The sequence below is a fragment of the Dendrobates tinctorius genome, unplaced genomic scaffold, assembly GCF_039654945.1.
Source record: "Dendrobates tinctorius isolate UK_male_01 unplaced genomic scaffold, ASM3965494v1 ptg000051l, whole genome shotgun sequence".
Classification (NCBI taxonomy): domain Eukaryota; kingdom Metazoa; phylum Chordata; class Amphibia; order Anura; family Dendrobatidae; genus Dendrobates; species Dendrobates tinctorius.
In genome coordinates this window covers 182,563-203,044 of record NW_027361719.1, presented here as the reverse complement: position 1 = coordinate 203,044, position 20,482 = coordinate 182,563, and the positions used below count along the sequence as shown (strand labels likewise).

The following is a 20,482-nucleotide window of genomic DNA, read 5'->3' as shown; positions in this document are numbered from 1 at the left end:
ATATCTTTAAATAATAATAATAAGTTAGGTCGTTTGGTTAATGAATGATGAGATGCTGTTTTTTTCTGTACAGAGTAAATCAAGTGAATTATGCCAAGTACTATCCATATAGCAGGGTTGGGGACCCAGATCTGCACAGGGGCCCACCGGGGGATTCCCCTGTTACCCTGTGGGCCAGTCCAGGCCTGGGCACACGGACAGCACACGGCCGGCATGTTTACACGCATGGCCGTTTTAGGCAAAGTGAGGCCCTAGGCAAAAGTTTAAAAAGGGGCCCAAAATGCTAACATATTGCACATCACACAGAAGCTTTCTGTTGTATTTACATGGGCTGAGTTCAGGTCGCTAAATGAGTGTGATCGACAATATTGAAGTCATTCGACACTTGAGGAAAAATGTTGGGACAGAACAATCACTATTAGATCAGTCTGTCCCCATACAGTATCATGTTATCAGCAGCGTATCTGCAGTTTTCACCGGGCAATGTGCTGCTGAGAACAATAATTTTTGTTCTTGTACAAACAATCCAATCACTCGGTGAATATGCAGCATTTTGCTTGTTTAGTATAATACACCCCATAAGCCTTCATTCAGTTAGGTCCATATATATTTGGACAGAGAATATTTTTCTAATTTTGGTTCTAGACATTACAACAATGAATTTTAAACAAAACAATTCAGATGCAGTTGAAGTTCAGACTTTCAGCTTTCATTTGAGGGTATCCACATTAAAATTGGATGAAGGATTTTGGAGTTTCAGCTCCTTAACATGTGCCAACCTGTTTTTAAAGGGACCAAAAGTAATTGGACAATTGACTCCAAGGATATTTCAGGAACAGGTGTGGGCAATCCCTACATTATGTCATTCTCAATTAAGCAGATAAAAGGCCTGGAGTTGATTTGAGGTGTGGTGATTGCATTTGGAAGGTTTTGCTGTGAAGGAAACATGCGGTCAAAGGAGCTCTCCATGCATGTGAAACAAGCCATCCTTAAGCTGCAAAAACAGAAAAAACCCATCCGAGAAATTGCTACCACATTAGGAGTGGCAAAATCTATAGTTTGGCACATCCTGAGAAAGACAGAAAGCAATGGTGGACTCATCAATGCAAAAAGACCTGGGCACCCACGGAAGACAACAGTGGTGGATGATCGCAGAATAGTCTCCATGGTTAAGAGAAACCCCTTCACAACAACCAACCAAGTGAACAACAATCTCCAGGAGGTAGGCGTATCAATATCCAAATCTACCATAAAGAGAAGACTGCATGAAAGTAAATACAGAGTGTTCACTGCACGGTGCAAGCCACTCATAAGCATCAAGAATCAAAAGGCTAGACTGGACTTTGCTAAAAAAAAAACCTAAAAACGCCAGCACAGTTCTGGAAGAACATTCTTTGGACAGATGAAACCAAGATCAACCTCTACCAGAATGATGGAAAGAGAAAAGTATGGCGAAGGCGTGGTACAGCTCATGATCCAAAGCATACCACAACATCTGTAAAACATGGTGGAGGCAGTGTGATGGCTTGGGCATGCATGGCTGCCAGTGGCACTGGGTCACTAGTGTTTATTGATGATGTGACACAGGACAGAAGCAGCTGAATTAATTCTGAGGTATTCAGAGCCATACTGTGTGCTCAGATCCAGCCAAATGCAGCCAAACTGATTGGTCGTCATTTCATACTACAGATGGACAATGACCCAAAACATAAAGCCAAAGCAACCCAGGAGTTTATTAAAGCAAAGAAGTGGAAAATTCTTGAATGGCCCAGTCAGTCACCTGATCTCAACCCAATTGAGCATGCATTTCACTTGTTAAAGACTAAACTTCAGACAGAAAGGCCCACAAACAAACAGCAACTGAAAACCACCGCAGTGAAGGCCTGGCAGAGCATCAAAAAGGAGGAAACACAGCGTCTGGTGATGTTCATAAGTTCAAGACTTCAGGCAGTCATTGCCAACAAAGGGTTTTCAACCAAGTACTAGAAATGAACATTTTATTTACAATTATTTAATCTGTCCAATTACTTTTGATCCCTTTAAAAACACGGTGCCAAATGTTAAGGAGCTGAAACTCCTATACCCTTCATCCAATTTTAATGTGGATACCCTCAAATGAAAGCTGAAAGTCTGAACTTCAACTGCATCTGAATTGTTTTGTTAAAACTCATTGTGGTAAAGTCTAGAACCAAAATTAGAAAAACGTTGTCTCTGTCCAAATATATATGGACCTAACTGTATATTATAATGTGCACCACAGTCCTCTATATTGTAAAATGCACACGCTATAGTCCTCCATATAATAAAATGTGCCCCATAGTCCTCCATATAGTAAAATACACTCCCCATAGTCCTCCATATAGTATAATATACTCCCTGTACTCCTCCATATATTAAAATATACTCCCTATAGTCCTCCATATATTAAAATACACTCCTCAGTCCTCCATATAGCATAATACACTCCTCATAGTCCTCCATATTTTAAAATACACTCCTCAGTCCTCCATATAGTATAATACACTCCTCAGTCCTCCATATAGTATAGTACACTGCTCATTCCTCACCTGAGGAAGGCACCGACGGCTTCAGAAGTGCCTTATGGAAACCATTGGGGATCTGCAACGACAGAGGCAAGCGTAGGCAAAAGGCCACAGGATTAACCACCTCTAAAATTTCATAAGGGTCAATAAACTTGGAATCCAACTTACCAGAGGGAATCCTCAGTAGCCTGTACCTTCCTTGGTCCATACGAAACCCCTCAGCAGACAAAATGACCCCTAGAAAGGAGAAATCCTGAGCAAAAAATGAATACTTCTCTGGTTTAGCAAATAGTGAGTTCTCCCTAAGCCTCAGAAGAACTGCACAGAGGTGGCCCAAGTAACTCTGTTTGTCAGAAGAATATATGAGGATGTCATCCAAATTAATTTAAAATGAAATGACCAATAAAATCTGAGAAAATATGATTCACAAAATTCTGAAATACTGCTGGCACGTTAGTCAGGCCAAAGGGCATAACCAAATTCTCAAACAGACCCTCAGAGGTGAGAAATGCAGTTTTCCACTGCACACAGATGAGATTGTATGCCCCCTTGAGGTCCAACTTAGAGAACCACCTAGATCCCGACAATTGATTGTACAAATCGGGTATAAGTGGGAGGGGATAAGTGTTTTTTATAGTGATTTTATTAAGTTATCGAAAATCGAGGCATGGGCGTATACCACCATCCTTTTTCTTCATGAAAAAGAACCCCACTGACACAGGAGAGACAGATGGCCGAATGTGCCCCTTACGGAGGCTATCAGAGGTATAATCCTTCATAGCGGCCTGCCCAGGGGCGGAGAGATTGTACAGAAGGGCTTTGGGCAATTTGGCACTGGGAACAAGATCAACAGCACAATCGAATGGGCAGTGTGGTGGTAGAACCTCAGCCTCCTTTTCAGAGAACAAAACCTCAAAGTCCTTCAGGTACTCCAAAATACCCTCCAGACTGACGGATGACACAGATACAGTAGCAAGACATTTCTTAGAGCAATTGGGACCCGATTTAACAATGTCCCAAGTTTCCTAGTTTATCACAGGATTATGTAATTGCAACCAGGGGAACCCCAACACCAGTCCTGCAGGCAGATTATACATAGCAAAACATGAAATACGTTCCTGGGCAAAGGAACCCACTTTAAGGAGAAACTCCTCTGAAACAAATTTGATGTCATTCTTAGCCAGTGGTGTTTTGTCAATGGCAACAACATGAATAGGAGTCTCCAGCCAGGGCCGGCGTTAGTGGCAGGCAGCCCAGGCCCGCCTGCCACCAGCACCGACTCTCCCTGCCACCGCATTGAACTGTACCGACGTCCTAGACGCCGGTACAGTTCAAAGCAATGATGGAGGAGAGACTGTCAGTTGATGCTCCCTCTCCCATCATTCCCCGCTCTGCTCTGACACACAGCGGGTGCGCGATGACATCATCACACTCGTGCACTCACTGTGTGCAAGACAGACCAGGAGACAGACGAAGCAGCGCGGGCACGAGGAGAAGGTGAGGAGTGTGTTTGTTTTTTTAATGTAACAGTACTGGACTGTGAGGCCATTCTCTCCTAGGGTGGGATATGGGGGCTGTGCTGTATACCATTTGGTGCTGTATACCATGTGGTGCTGTATACCATGTGGGCCTGTGCTGTATACCATGTGGGGCTGTGCTGTATACCATGGGCCTGTGCTGTATACCATGGACGTATACCATGTGGGCCTGTGCTATATACCATGTGGGCCTGTGTTGTATACCATGGGCCTGTGCTGTATACCATGGTGCTGTGCTGTATACCATGTGGAGATGTGCTGTATACCATGGTTCTTTGCTGAATACCATGTGGGGCTGTGCTGTTTACCATGTGGGGCTGTGCTGTATACCATGTGGGGCTCTGCTGTTTACCATGTGAGGCTGTGCTGTATACCATGGTGCTGTATACCATGTGGGGCTGTGCTGTATACCATGGTGCTGTGCTGTATACCATGTGGGGCTGTGCTATATACCATGGTGCTGTGCTGTATACAATGTGGGGCTGTGCTGTATACCATGTGGGGCTGTGCTGTATACCATGGTGCTGTGCTGTATACAATGTGAGGCTGGGCTATATAACATGTAAGGCTGTGCTATATACCATGTGGGGCTGCGTTATATACCATGTGGTCTGTGTTATATACTGTGTGGACTGTGTTATATACTAGGTGGGCTGTTATATAATTTGTGGCTGTGCCATATACTATGTGGCTGTGTTATATACCATGGGGGTACATTATACATTATAGTCTATGGGGGAGGCTGTAATATAATATGGGGGGCTACATTATATTCTATGGGGAGGTGAGCTGTATTATATTCTATTCAGGGCTACATTATATTCTATGGGGAGGCTGTATTATATCTATTATATTCTATGGGGGGTGATCGCATCATACTCTATGAGGGGGCTACATTATACTATATGAGGAGGCTACATTGTATTCTATGGGGGCTAGATTATATTGTATGGGGGCTTTATTATACTTTGGCTACATTATATTCTATTGGGGCTGCATTATACTGTATGAGGAGGGCTACATTGTATTCTATGGAGGGGCTACATTATACTATATAAGGGGCTGCATTATATTCTATAGGGGGCTGCATTATACTCTGAGGGGGCTGCCATATATTCTATGGAGGAGCTGCATTATACTATGTGAGGGGGGCTGCATTATATTTTATGAGGGGTTACATTATATTCTGTGCGGTGTCTGCATTATGCTCTAACGGGTGGCTGCATTATACTATAAGAGGGGGGCTGCATTATATTCTATGGGGGTTACATTATATTGTATGGTGGGGCTACATTATACTCTGTGGGTTGGCTGTATTCTGCTCTATGGGGTGCCTAGGGACCCACTTTGCCTTAAACCGGCCCTGGTGGTGACACCTGAGGTGCCACTAATCCAATTTAGATTTAGATTTGGATCTACATCTGGAGTTAAACACAGGTACAATAAAAGTGTCTGAGAGAGGCCTAGAATGATTCCATGAGTGCGCAAATAGAGATCAAAATGCCATAGAATATTTGGTACGTAGATATTTTCTCTCGAACCTTTAGAATAGATCATCTCTCGTAGTTTGCATTTCTGCTTCTTTAGCCGTTATTTAACACAGCAGCACCTTCATGTCTGTTTGCACCTAGCCATTTGATCTTTTGTAGAGGTGTGCTTTACTGTGAACTCATGAGAGGAAGATCTTGCAGTGTTGTTATAGGGTTTATCTTCTATCCACACAGAAGCGAGGAGGATTAGCCTTTCTCCATGGAGTGAGCTGCCCGTGAAGCTGCTGCACATTGCTTATTTTTGTTCATGGAGCAATCTGGTGTAATAAATAAAGAATGAAATTCCTTAATCTTTCGCTCCGGGGCACTATTCACAGGTATTTGTTAAAGGTGTAGTGTAATATCTACTCAGAATCTTAAGTAAATATCCTCTGCTTCCTTCATGCCGTCTAGTCCAAACAAACTTGGAAAAAAATCTTGTCGGATCCAAGATGTACACGTTATTATTCCATCTGGAAGCTGTCATAGTTACTGCTCTGCAATGTTTTCCCACATACATCAGTAATGTCGGATCTTTGTAAGGTCCTCTTCCAATATCTGGACACCTATGCCAAGCTTATAAAGGTTGGGAACCTTTGGGGACAATTTTTTTTCCAATTGGGTTTTATTAACAACGTTGCTACTTTTGCCTTCTATTGCCTGTGTGTTGCACTGACTATTTCTGGTTGCTGAATGGAAATATGTCAGTCAAGCCTTTTTGATGGTCTGATAAGGATTTTGTAACTCTTTAATCTGTCAGTTTCTGAGCACCACTTAGGCTAGGTTCACATTGCGTTAACACAGCCCGTTCAACACATAGCTTTGATGGGCTGCGTTAACGCTATAGCACAATGCGATATGCGTTATGCTATACCACTAGCGCAGATGCTCCATCCAGCCTTTTTTGCTGCTGCATCACACTGTTGACTCATATTCAGTCTGTGATCTATTAGTATACCCAAGTCTTTTTCACATGTGCTGTTGCTTAGGCCTATTCCTCCCATTCTGTATATGCTTTTTTCATTTTTATTGCCTAGATGTAGTACTTTGCATTTTTCCCTGTTAAAAACCATTCTGTTAGTTGCTGCCCACTTCTCCAGTTTATTTATATCTTTTTGAATCCTCTCTCTCTCTTCTCTAGTATTAGCTATCCCTCCTAGCTTTGTGTCATCAGCAAATTTAATCAGTTTACCCTCAATTCCTTCATCTAAATCGTTAATAAAGATGTTGAACAATACAGGGCCCAGGACAGAGCCCTGTGGTACCCCACTTGAGACATTCTTCCAACTGGATGTGCAGCCATTTACGACCACTCTCTGGGTCCGATCACTACGCCAGTTATGAATCCACCTAACAGTTGCCTTGTCCATTCCATACTTAGTCATTTTTTCAATAAGGATTGTATGAGATACTTTGTCAAATGCTTTGCTGAAGTCAAGATATACTATATCTACAGCATTTCCTTGATCCACCCAATCAGTGATTCCGTCATAGAAGGAAATTAAGTTAGTCTGACATGACTTATTAGTTACAAACCCATGCTGACTCTGTTTAATCACATCATTCTTATCCAGGTACTGACATACATGTTGTTTAATAATTTGTTCAAAGATCTTTCCTGGTATAGAAGTCAGACTCACCGGCCTATAGTTGCCTGGGTCCACCTTCTTCCCCTTTTTGAAGATAGGTACAACATTTGCTCTTCTCCAGTCTACCAGGACTTCTCCTGTTCTCCAAGAATTTTCAAAGATTATGGAGAGGGGTTCAAAAATTTCTTCTGCTATCTCCTTCAGTACTCTGGGGTGTAATTCATCTGGACCTGGAGACTTGAATTCATTTAGGTTAGCTAAGTGTTTCCTCACTATCTTTCTGTTTATAGATATCCTTGACTCTTCTATTCCCTTAATAGGACAGTGAAGAACAGTTGGTGTTACATTTCCTTTCTGAGAGAAAACAGATGCAAAATAGGAATTTAAAAGTTCGGCCTTCTCAACATCCTGTCTTACCATTTCATCATTTTCATCCTGTAAAAATCCTATAGCATCTTTGACTTTTCTTTTACTCTTGACATATCCCCAAAATCCTTTATTATTGCTTTTGACATCTCTTGCAAGCCTCAATTCATTGTCAGCTTTAGATAATCTGATTTGTGCCCTGCAGGTTCTGCAGACAGCATTATATTCTTCTTTAGATATGCCTCCCTCTTTCCATTTTATAAACATTTTTTTCTTCCTTTTTAGCATGTGCTTAAGTTCTGTGTTCATCCATCCTGGCTTCCTTAAATGCTTCCTATTCTTCCCTCTTTTTGGAATTGTTAACAATTGTGCTTTGAGAATTTCATTTTTCAAGATTTCCCATCCTTCCTGGACATTTTTGTCTTTAAGGATATCCAGCCAGTGCAATTCTGTCTGCAGAACCTGCAGGGCACAAATCAGATTATCTAAAGCTGACAATGAATTGAGGCTTGCAAGAGATGTCAAAAGCAATAATAAAGGATTTTGGGGATATGTCAAGAGTAAAAGAAAAGTCAAAGATGCTATAGGATTTTTACAGGATGAAAATGATGAAATGGTAAGACAGGATGTTGACAAGGCCTAACTTTTAAATTCCTATTTTGCATCTGTTTTCTCTCAGAAAGGAAATGTAACATCAACTGTTCTTCACTGTCCTATTAAGGGAATAGAAGAGTCAAGGATATCTATAAACAGAAAGATAGTGAGGAAACACTTAGCTAACCTAAATGAATTCAAGTCTCCATGTCCAGATGAATTACACCCCAGAGTACTGAAGGAGATAGCAGAAGAAATTTTTGAACCCCTCTCCATAATCTTTGAAAATTCTTGGAGAACAGGAGAAGTCCCAGAAGACTGGAGAAGAGCAAATGTTGTTCCTCTCTTCAAAAAGGGGAAGAAGGTGGACCCAGGCAACTATAGGCCGGTGAGTCTGACTTCTATACCAGGAAAGATCTTTGAACAAATTATTAAACAACATGTATGTCAGTACCTGGATAAGAATGATGTGATTAAACAGAGTCAGCATGGGTTTGTAACTAATAAGTCATGTCAGACTAACTTAATTTCCTTCTATGACGGAATCACTGATTGGGTGGATCAAGGAAATGCTGTAGATATAGTATATCTTGACTTCAGCAAAGCATTTGACAAAGTATCTCATACAATCCTTATTGAAAAAATGACTAAGTATGGAATGGACAAGGCAACTGTTAGGTGGATTCATAACTGGCTTGGTGATCGGACCCAGAGAGTGGTCGTAAATGGCTGCACATCCAGTTGGAAGAATGTCTCAAGTGGGGTACCACAGGGCTCTGTCCTGGGCCCTGTATTGTTCAACATCTTTATTAACGATTTAGATGAAGGAATTGAGGGTAAACTGATTAAATTTGCTGATGACACAAAGCTAGGAGGGATAGCTAATACTAGAGAAGAGAGAGAGAGGATTCAAAAAGATATAAATAAACTGGAGAAGTGGGCAGCAACTAACAGAATGGTTTTTAACAGGGAAAAATGCAAAGTACTACATCTGGGCAATAAAAATGAAAAAAGCATATACAGAATGGGAGGAATAGGCCTAAGCAACAGCACATGTGAAAAAGACTTGGGTATACTAATAGATCACAGACTGAATATGAGTCAACAGTGTGATGCAGCAGCAAAAAAGGCAAATTCAATTCTAGGATGTATTAACAGAAGCATTCAGTCTAGATCACGTGAAGTCATTATTTCCCTCTACTCCTCTTTGGTCAGACCTCATCTGGAATATTGTGTCCAGTTTTGGGCACCACATTTTAAAAATGACATCAACAAACTGGAGCAAGTTCAGAAAAGAGCAACCAGAATGGTGACCGGTCTGCAAACCCTGTCTTATGAGGAAAGGTTGCAGGATTTGGGATTGTTTAGTTTGCAAAAGAGAAGACTGAGAGGAGACTTAATAGCTGTCTACAAATATCTAAAGGGCTGTCACATTGTAGAAGGATCAACTTTATTCTCATTTGCACAAGGAAAGACTAGAAGCAATGGGATGAAACTGAATGGGAGGAGACACAGATTAGATATTAGAAAAAACTTTTTGACAGTTAGAGTGATCAATGAGTGGAACAGGCTGCCACGAGAAGTTGTGAGTTCTCCTTCAATGGAAGTCTTCAAACAGAGGCTGGACAGACATCTGACTGGGATGATTTAGCGAATCCTGCTTTGAGCAGGGGGTTGGACCAGATGGCCCAGGAGGTCCCTTCCAACTCTACGAGTTCATGATTCTATGAAGAGTCTCAGAGGTGCTACTGTAGATATCCTGTGGATATTGCCATAAATGTCTAAGAATTCCCTTTTAAACCACTTGGCCGTGATGATTTGAATTTGAAAAATAGTAACAATGATGATTGATTTTCCAGCACATTCATTTCACTTAATGAGCGGAGATCAGTTTGTACAAATTGGTTTCTGTGACACTGAAGGGTCTGTGATGGTTTATTGGCATGAAGTATATAATCTAATCCACAGTTGTCCACAATTATTAGCTCATAAATAATTTTAAAAAGTCTGAACGTGATGGACGCCTTTTTGATGACCTGTAATAATCCCAGGAGCCTCTTCTAACTGAAGCAACCAATAACAATATTGACTTGTTAACTTCTTTTTAAGTAGAGTTGTGATAAAGAAGACCTTGTGACATGAAAGTGGTTGACCTGATTCAATTGGTTTTAGTCAGTAGGCTCACAGATTTATAGCAATCCGAGCTGAGATTCACCATTACTGGCACCAGCGATGCCTTAACGCCGCACTTCAGTCTTTGTTGCCTGGCTGTAGGTGTGATGGCATGGGCTCAGGTATGCTTGTACCAGGTATTGCATTTACATCAATCAGACATTTATACATTCATACCCTGTGGATATGTCATAAATGTTTAAGGTGGGAATCCTGTTAATATAAATTGTAGAACATTTAATTTATATAACTATTAAGATTTCTGTACATAAAGCAGAAAACCCCTTTTAAGACCCACCCTGTACATATTAGATATAAGTGGGCTTTCAATGGGACTGGCCAACCATCTAATCTTTATGGTGGTCTCCAGATTTCTCCCATCTGATGATGTTGGGGCAGAAAAGGATTAGGCTTGATGATTTACAGCACCCAGTGCATTTGTTTCCCAAGTAGTTGGAGATGTCTAGCAGCAGCTTACTCAGCTCTCATCATAGAGACCACACGCGTGTTCAGCCAAGCTAAGTGTCCATGTGTTTAGGCGAGTTGGCAGAAATAGATGTTAGCCATCTGAGCTTTTCGCCAGCCACTATCTAAGGTGTAGGGGAACCTGATGACTACTTTGGAGCATCTGGAGATGACATATGGTAGGCATGATGCGAACTGAAAATAACTCATAAAGTCCAGCAATTTGTCTAGACATGAAAGAACAGAGCAAGAAAACATTCTAATCCCAGTAGATAATTTCCATTTTATGGCTGGGATTTCTGCACAGAGGATGACATTTCTTGTAGTGACTCCTCAGACATGATTAAGATGAGTCGAAACATAATCAGCATTGTTCTAGATCAAATAGTCGTCTGATTGTACTTCAGCCATTAATCAAAGACTGTCTGAGCAAAAGGTTATGATACAAATAAACCACAATGCAAGTCCGTGGAGGATAAGTTTCCTTTCTCCCAACCCATTGCATTGTTAAATGGATATATTATATACAGAGGCTCAGGCGGGAGTCACACAACCGGGAAATGAAGTGTTTACAAGGCTCACTAAAAATAAATACATGGAGAATGCGTCCAAGATGATGTATCCAGCAAACTCTTTTAATCAGTGTACAGATGAATAGTTATATTGTTCTTTTACATCCATGTCATTTGTAGCAAATCAACAAATCCATGCAGCTTATTTTTATACATACAGTAAGCATGCTGGGCTCTTAAAGACATAGTAATGGAGGGTCATTATGGACGACGTAGCTAAACATCCTACATGTGAGGCTGGCCACACACTGGGAAATGTAACCAAAATTTTTCAATGCCATGCAGTTAGGAAATAGAGGAAATATAAGTGTTTTCGTTCTTTGTTTAAATTGACCAATCTAATATATAAAGCTCAAGTGTGTGTATGTATGAATGTATGTATGTGTGTGTATATGTCCGGGATTGGCATCCGCACCGTCGCAGCTACAGCCACAAAATTTGGCACAGTCACACGTCTGGACCCTGAGAGTGTCCTAGGCTATGTTGTGAGGCGAAATTTTAACCCCGCGTGTTCCAATTCACCAAACAACTTTGCCCCTATCTACATAATGGGGAAAAAGTGTGTGTGTATCAATTCCCGGCCCTCATTATGATGTCATAATGGTTGCCATGGCGACGCTGATGTCATCATAGGTTGCAAGCCCCGCCGCTCATTATGATGTCATAATGGTTGACTATGGGATGGTGTGATGGGTATATGGGCACTGGACTATGGGATGGAGGATATGTATGATGGGTATATGGGCACGGGACTATGGGATGGAGGATGTGTGATGGGTATATGGGCACGGGACTATGGGATGGAGGATGTGTGATGGGTATATGGGCACTGGACTATGGGATGGAGGATATGTATGACGGGTATATGGGCACGGGACTATGGGATGGCGGATATGTATGATGGGTATATGGGCATGGGACTATGGGATGGAGGATATGTATGATGGGTATATGGGCATGGGACTATGGGATGGAGGATATGTATGACGGGTATATGGGCACGGGACTATGGGATGACAGATATGCATGATAGGTATATGGGCATGGGACTATGGGATGGAGAATATGTATGATGGGTATATGGGCATGGGACTATGGGATGGAGATGTGTGATGGGTATATGGGCACTCGACTATGGGATGGAGGATATGTATGATGGGTATATGGGCACGGGCCTATGGGATCGTGGATATGTATGATGGGTATAAGGGCACCGGACTATGGGATGGTATGATTATATATGGGGGAAACTACTTCCATTAAATCCAACCGTAGAGTTAAATTACCCATTAATTAGTGTTCTCTAAAGCTGGAAAACTCAAAGAGGTCAATGATACCGGAATTGTCGTGTGGTGGCACCATACTCTATCTCAGAAGCAATGCTTTTAGGTCGCTTCGTCCCATATCTGCATAGGTTTCCTCTGGGTATCCCCAAATATTGATGTGAGCCCCACTGGGTCCAGTGATGATAATGCTGATTAAGTAATTAAGATGTTCTCATATTAAAACTGACTGCAGCAATGATTAAAGCTGTTTTTTAGTTTTACTATTAGACTTCAAACATGGAGCTTCACTTTAATATAGAACTTCTCAACTCTCCATTGTCAAGAGGAAAATGTCTTTTGATAGCGAGGGATGGGGGTAAGTATTAACTTGTTAAAACTTTTTGCCAATTGTTCATTTGGCCAACACCTAACTCTCCTAATATCACAATATAAGCATATGCATTGCTCGGTGTGTTCTCACTGAGGAGAGTGGAATAAGCAGTTGGTTGGTGGCAGTTCATGATCCCAAAGAACAAAAGGATTGAGCATTAAAATCCAACATGTTTGAGCCTCCCTTTTCCCTGACAGTATTGAAATAAACAGGTTAAAACAACTTTTCTCTGACTTTACGTGACTTGGCACTTCCGAATCTTGACAGCGTGCGGTACACAAGCTGTCAGGATTCATCGGTATTGCCAGTGAGAACAGGAGATCACGTGACCACAAGGATGTGATTTGCTTCCCCCTCCGGCCACAGTTTGACTAGACAATCATGACTTCTCTTACTGCAAGTGAATTAAGAAAAGCAGAGCACGTCTAGTCAACACATGACCTCATGTATACAAATCACATATTTGCAGTCACGTGACTGTCCGCTCTCACCGCCTCTGACCATCATGAGCAACACCATGAGAACGAGATGTTTAAAAGTCCAAGGTACTGAAGTGTTCCAGTTGTTGTGACGGGTGGCGAAACTCATGCACTGCACTTTTTTTTCATACATTTAAGAACACTTCCTTCCAGTTTAGGCTTTCTGGATAAGTAAAGAAATGTTTAATTCCCGCTTTGGCAAAGGGAAAGCCACCTATTTCCTCACTGTGGTCTTCTAATCCAGATGTATTGTTAGGTTTGTTAGGAACATTCTCTTTTGGGAAAGGGCTTGCAATGGACTCATCCTTGTGCACCTTTTTTGCACTTTGGTGGAGAACGCATGACTTCATGCCTATTAGGAAAAAAATAAAAGCAATGCTGTCTTCAGACTCGTCTCTGACATGAGCTACTTTACAATTTTTTTCTATGGAGCATTGCCTTAAAAAGTCAGTATCCCTCCTGACCTTGAAAAAAAAAAAGAAACTCTTTCTAATCTCAGTCAACCCCATTAAGAACGTTGTAACACAAAACACAATCCTTTAACTGAAGCTTAATACTAATAAAATGCCAGTACTACGGAACAGAGAAGGATCCAAGCATAACGCTCTTTAATTCTTTTACATTCAGGTCCTTAAATGGGGGTTTCATGGTCCCAAATAAAGGGTAATTCTGATAGATACTTCCATTGTGTACTTACTCATGTGAACAAATACTGTCACCTTTATTTTCACTCTGTCTTAGATCTGTACAGCAGTATGAGGATTAGTATGTGGAATGTTGGCTCCTTCGCTTAGTTCCATTCCTATGAGAAAAGATTTGTGTTATTAATACAGCTGTCAATGTCTATCATATCCCTGTATGGTTCTTAACTATGTGCCTGCATCTACAATGCTCCAATCTGGAGGCTGTAAATGGTAATGCTGTGATTTTCTATGAGAATTTTTTTACTAAAAAATTATGGGGTGTTATTGGTTAATTTGCAAAAATACTCATTGGGACCCAAAATGATGTATTAGTGGGAAAATTCTTGACTGAATTCTTGACTTGTCCAATCTGTAGGTGCAGATTTATAGGCTCATTGATCTGACTCAAATTCTATATTCCAGATATACATAGAAGATGGAAGACATCTGCTGCCTGTGAACCTCGAGGTGGAGGCGGTACCACTAACAGGTAGATATGTTAAATGTAAAAAATCGACATCTCCTCATACCGTTTCATTGTAGATTATTATGATTATGAGCAGACAAGATAATAATTATTATTGGCACGCAGCGTGCTTTGGGTATGTCCAAGTTCAGACATTCCTGACATTCCTGTACCAAATGGATTTCAGACTGCGATGCACAGAGTGGAAGGTAGTTCCTATTAAACTTATACTGTATTAGTTGGATTTTCAATTTTTATATTTTCTTTGTACTGCGTGTTGAGTCTACTTAATATCTGTCTATTGATCACATCTTGAATATATATTTAGCTGCAAAAAAAGGAAGAAAGCAATACAAGTCCAATATAGTAATTCAGTGTATGCCCACCAGTTGTAACCCAAAACAACTCTTTAAATGGGTTGCCTGGATTTAGGGTACAAGGGTGCAGTCACTCTATGTGACTGCATAATTATGAATCCTCACATAGCGTGCATTTTCCAGTGTCCGATGCTAGGAGCAGGTGGTGACTGCAAGTATGTGATTTGCATACATTCCAAATAGACTTGTCCAGGCTCGCTTAATACACTTGCGTTGAGCGAGGTCACGCATGTCTAGTCGGCACATGACTGTTCACATGCAAATCACATGCCTGCGTTCATGCGACTGCTGCTCCTGGTGCCAGCACCGGTGGCTACTTGTATGCAAATTGCATACTTGCGGTCACGTGCCCGACACTCCCGGTGTCGACACCAAAGAATCCTCACAGTGCGCAGTGCCGGTTATATGAAGATTCACGAGTCTGCAGTCACATAGTGACTATAGAATTGTACCCGAAGGCTGGACGATATCTTTAAGACAGAAAACCATTAAATGTGGGCAGTATTCCCAAAGATTATGAAAAAAAATCCAGTATTTTATTTGCCCATGTGCAGAGTGGCAACATTTTGGCTCATTAACAGTTGAGCCTATGTGAAGACTTGTATCTGAATCTTTAGGTGTGCTGCCTACATTCATGGTCTATCTATCTACGTACTGTATATATTGTGTAGATGTAGCTCACTGGTTAGATTGACAGAGACACAGACAGGCTTCAAATGTCCAAAGCTTGGTTCATTTCTGACTTTTATTAGCATAAATTCAGTACAGGCAACCAACATACGGGTTGTAAATCTAAAACAAAACTAGCTTAAAATAATCCTGCTCGACTGAGCACTTGCAAAAACGTGACTTCCCTATCTGTCACAAAACAGTAGTAACTTGTACCTATAATTTGAGAACAGCCACTCAGACAGAGGCCACTGTGTGTCCAGCTAAAGATCCCCTAAGGGTGTGTGCACACGCTGCGGATTCTGCTGCGGATCCGCAGCGGATTTGGCCCTGCGGATCCGCAGCAGAATTAGCTGCGGTGTACAGTACCATTATTCCCTATGGGAATTAAAAACCTCTGTGCAGATGCTGCGGAATTTTCCGCTCGGATTTTGCTGCGGCTTCAAATCCGCAGAAAGAATTGCATGTCAATTCTTTCTGCGGATTCCGCAGCGGTTTACCATCTCCTCCATTGTGGAGATGATAAACCGCAGGGCAAAAACCGCAGGCTAATCCGCAGATAAACTGCAGGTCTTTTGACCTGCGGATTTTGCTAAATCATCCGCAGCAGATTCCGCAGCGTGTGCACACACCCTTATGCCTCAGTCCAGCTGTGTTTAATAATAAGACCTCAGTAAAAGGAAAACAAGTAGTGGACTTGGAATGGAGGCTTCATCCTGGTTCACTACAGAGCCTCCAAGTTCAGTCCATACTGAGAGAAACCAAGGTGATACCTATACACCAACCATGGCTTTTACAGTCATTGCTTACATATATGACACATGTCCCTTGTATTTTAGGGGGAAAAAATTGTCATTTTTTACATTTTAAAAATTACAAAAAGGAAAATGGGCTGATGCAAAAGTTTGGGTGCCCTTGGAGATTTGCGTGCTCAGATAACTTTGACTAAGGTTTAAGAACTTAATTAGCCTGTTAGGTTTATGGCTTGTTCACTATCATCATTAGGAAAGGCCAGGTAAAGCCCCCATTACACACTGCGATATCGCTAGCAATATCGCTGTAAAGTCACCGATTTTGTGACGTTACAGCAATATTGTTAGCGATATCGCTGCATGTGATACTTACCTCCGACCGCTCCCCCACTGATTATCGCTGGTCGCGCGAGAAGCTCCTGGATCATTCTTCGTCGGCCACTTCCTGTGGCGCTTCCTGCTGTGACGACGAGCGACGCGTGGAGCCGGACGGGAGGACGCAGGATCGCCTGGTGTGACAGGTAAGTAGCGATCCCCGTCCCCAGCGATGTCGCTGTTGAGATCTGCCTGTGTGGCAGCTCACTAGCGACCATCTAGCGATGCACCAGCGATCCTGACTGCGTCATATCGCTAGTCGGGATCGCTGGTGCATCGCTAGGTGTAACGGTACCCTAAGGCAAATTTCCCAGCTTTATAAAAACCCTGCCAAAAAACAGCAGGCATGGGTGCCTAGCACTCTGAAAATGAAAATGATGGAGGCCCACAAAGCAGGAGATGGCTATAAGAAGATAGCAAAGCATTTTCAAGTTGTCCTTTGCTCAGTTCGAAATGTAATTAAGGAATGTCAATTAACAGGAACAGTTGAGGTCAAGATGAAATCTGGAAGACCAAGCAAAATTTCAGTGAGGACATCTTGCAGGATTCCTGGCTAGAGAGGCATATCACGACCCCTGCTTGCCTGCAAAAGACCTTCAGAAAGATTTAGCAGACTCTGGAGTTGTGGTACATTGCTCTACTGTTCAGAGACACCTGCACAAATATGGCCTTTACTGAAGAGTCATCAGAAGGAAACCTCTCATGTGTCCTCACCATAAAATTCAGCTTCAGAAGTATGCAAAAGAACATTTAAACAAGCCTGATGCCTTTTGGGAACAAGTCCTGTGTACCGATGAGGTTAAAATAGAACTCTTTGACCACAATGATCAAAGGTATGTGTGGAGAAAAAAGGGCACAGAATTACAAGAAAAGAACATCTCGCCAACCATTAAATATGTTTTTGGATCAATCATGCTTTGGCCCTGTGTTGCTGCCATGTACTGTATATACATACAGTGGCATATAAAAGCTTGGGCAACCCTGGCCAAAATTACTGATATATATTGGAAAAGTCATAGTTGGTGTACAGTATAGGTTTCATCTTGGTTTCTCACCTGAGGCACTGTTATTGAAGGTGTACAATCACGTCATCTGTATTTTATGAGGATTATATACAGTAACTGGACATATATATCTATCTCTAGTATTTTCTTGTTCAGCTGACTTTGATCTATATTCTGAAATGCCATATGTCAGGGACTCGTCATCCTGTTACCTGCACACATCTCAATGTTCCATTCCACTTGGTCCACTTGAAAACTCAGATGTAATTTTCCTACTAATCACCTTTGTAAACAGTTTGTGCTAAAATTGTACAGCACTAATGAATCAGTCGGTTAGAACAGGAAATGAGGAAAAACGCTCGTATGTTACATTACACAATCACACCCATAAGGTTTCAGTACACTTGGCAATGGTCCAGCTTGAGGAACACTTCATGTAAGAAGCCAGAAGTAATAGATCTTAATTTGTTTCTATATGAATACTGCAGCAGGAGAGACCCAAACCTATAGCACAGTAAAGTCTAAAGAAAGCAGCCAAGGTTGGTTTAATAGAGGCAAGAAAACTTTGCCCCCATTTATAAGATTCTTAAAGAAAACAACAAAATTATAAAAAACATGCTAAGGAATGCTAAACATCACTGGTCGCGAATGAGATAGGATAGATCTATTTAAACAGTTCTCTGCTTCAAGCGGTTGTCTCATTAGAGGTTCCAAAACTTTGTCATCCAAGGGAACCAGCTAGCGACCTTTCTACAAAATTCTAAGCTATCGGCCATAATCATAAGTCGAGTCACTATGACTACTTATGCCTCTACATTGGGCTACAATTGACCATATAGTCAGGTGATGTCAGGGCTATATACTATATCAGTTTATGGATTTCTTTAGGCCCTGCTACAGAACAAACTTTGTAGCATCTCATCCTTAGGAAAACCCCTTTTAGGGCATTTGGATTTCACAGAATGTGTTTATTCATTTGAGACCCCCGCTGAAATACTAATTAGACGCTCACTGCAGATCTAGCTCTGGAGGACTCATGACTGTGCATTACGTAGATATGCCCACTAGATTCAAAGGGTGCCATGTATATACTATATAGATAAAAATATTGAGACGCTCTTTATCACTGAATTCAGATGTTTCATTCAGTCTCTTTGGCACAAATGTATAAAATCCAACCCTGCAAAATGTAGTCTGCCTTTCATACCTTCATAAGAATTGTGAGAGATTGGGTTGTTATAAAGAGCTCCAGAGCGGTCATGTAATTTGATGTCACCATTATAAGTCAATTTGTGAAATTTCTTATTTGCTAAATTTTCCACCTTAATTTGTGAATGGCAACATTGAAAAGTGGAAGCGTTTAGGGACCACAACAACTCAGCCATGATGTTTTAGACTTCATAAAGTTAGAGCGGGATCTTGAGTGTTGAGGCCCATAGTGCATAAAACTCAACTGACTCGAAAACTTCCTCTGACATTAACATCAGCACAATAACTGCAACAGGAGCCTCATGGCACGGGTTTACTGCTGCACGCAAGCCTTACATCATCAAGCACAATTATGACGGTTCTCTGTAGGGACGTATGATGGATGAGTTGGGTTTGGCAAAATGTCAGGAGAAAGTTACTTGCTTGATTGAATTGTGTCAAATGTAAAGTTTGGTGTTGGAGCAATAGCGCTATTGTGTTGTTTTTCTGTGGTCAGCCTAAGCTGATCATTCATCCACTGGCAGCACAGAATTAACCCATTTTTCTCCAGCCTTTTATGTGTTTGTTATGAGACAAAGTTCAGTGCTACTGTTCCGTGTTAGTTACATGTCTCACACTGGTAAAACCTCCTTTCATTTAAAACAAGCTCTGGTGGCAGATTCTCATGCAGATCAGTCTCTGACCCCCAGATCTTAACCGCTCATTTGCATATAAAAAACCATGAATTTCTCGAATGATATAATCAAGAACAAACAAGCAAATTCTTGCCGATGTACAAGTTTATACTGAAAAACTTGGGAACGTTTGCTCGTAATAATGATTTTTTGCATGATAATAGCCCTGTGTAGAAGGTGCTTTCCTGGAATGCAATCACTGGCAGCTCTCCGGTGACTGAGGTCAGGTCACTAGGTTCTTAAGAATGGTCCAGTTTACTGATATTGATTGTCCATGTAGATTGTATGGCTTTGTGAGTCATTATATGCACCTATTACTGATAGGTGTGGCTGAAATGATTAAATTCCCTAATTAGTGGGAGTGTGCACCTACCTTTACACAATATGTGAGTTTAAAGTATTCCAGTGCTACTGCTTGATTCTGTTGGACTGATATATAAAAATACTTCTCACACCTACTCATTGTCTTTTTTTTGTATCTCCATGTTAGCTGGTTCTATCTGAAGGGTCATTTCCTCAGCAAGTGTGAGATCTTAAAGGAAATCTGTCAGCATGGGTTCACCTGCTAAACTACTTACTATATATGTGCATGTAGCTTTTTCAAAGACAAGTCCATCAGTACCTTTACATGGCCAGTCCTTTTCTTCCTTACTGAGAAATCAGCATTTGACTTGATATGGAAATTAAGAGCTATCATAGATCTGAAACATCTGTCACTTCAGCTCTATTCCCCGCCCAGTGCTACCTCCTCCTGTTTGGCTGAAGGCCTC

The 20,482-nt window shown here is 41.4% G+C and overlaps 1 protein-coding gene across 6 annotated transcripts in view; it reads left to right on the top strand.

The window, feature by feature from the left end:
- Positions 1–20,482, top strand: part of LOC141091243 (histone deacetylase 7-like) — a 247,764-nt gene that overhangs the window by 49,257 nt on the left and 178,025 nt on the right. For all 6 annotated transcript variants that reach the window (XM_073576669.1, XM_073576671.1, XM_073576670.1 and 3 more), the window contains one exon: positions 14,610–14,676. Coding sequence is in view for 2 of the 6 variants with exons in the window: in XM_073576665.1 (XP_073432766.1) it covers positions 14,610–14,676 (67 nt within the window). In the remaining 4 variants the exon portion in view is untranslated. The remainder of the gene's footprint in view (positions 1–14,609; positions 14,677–20,482) is intronic.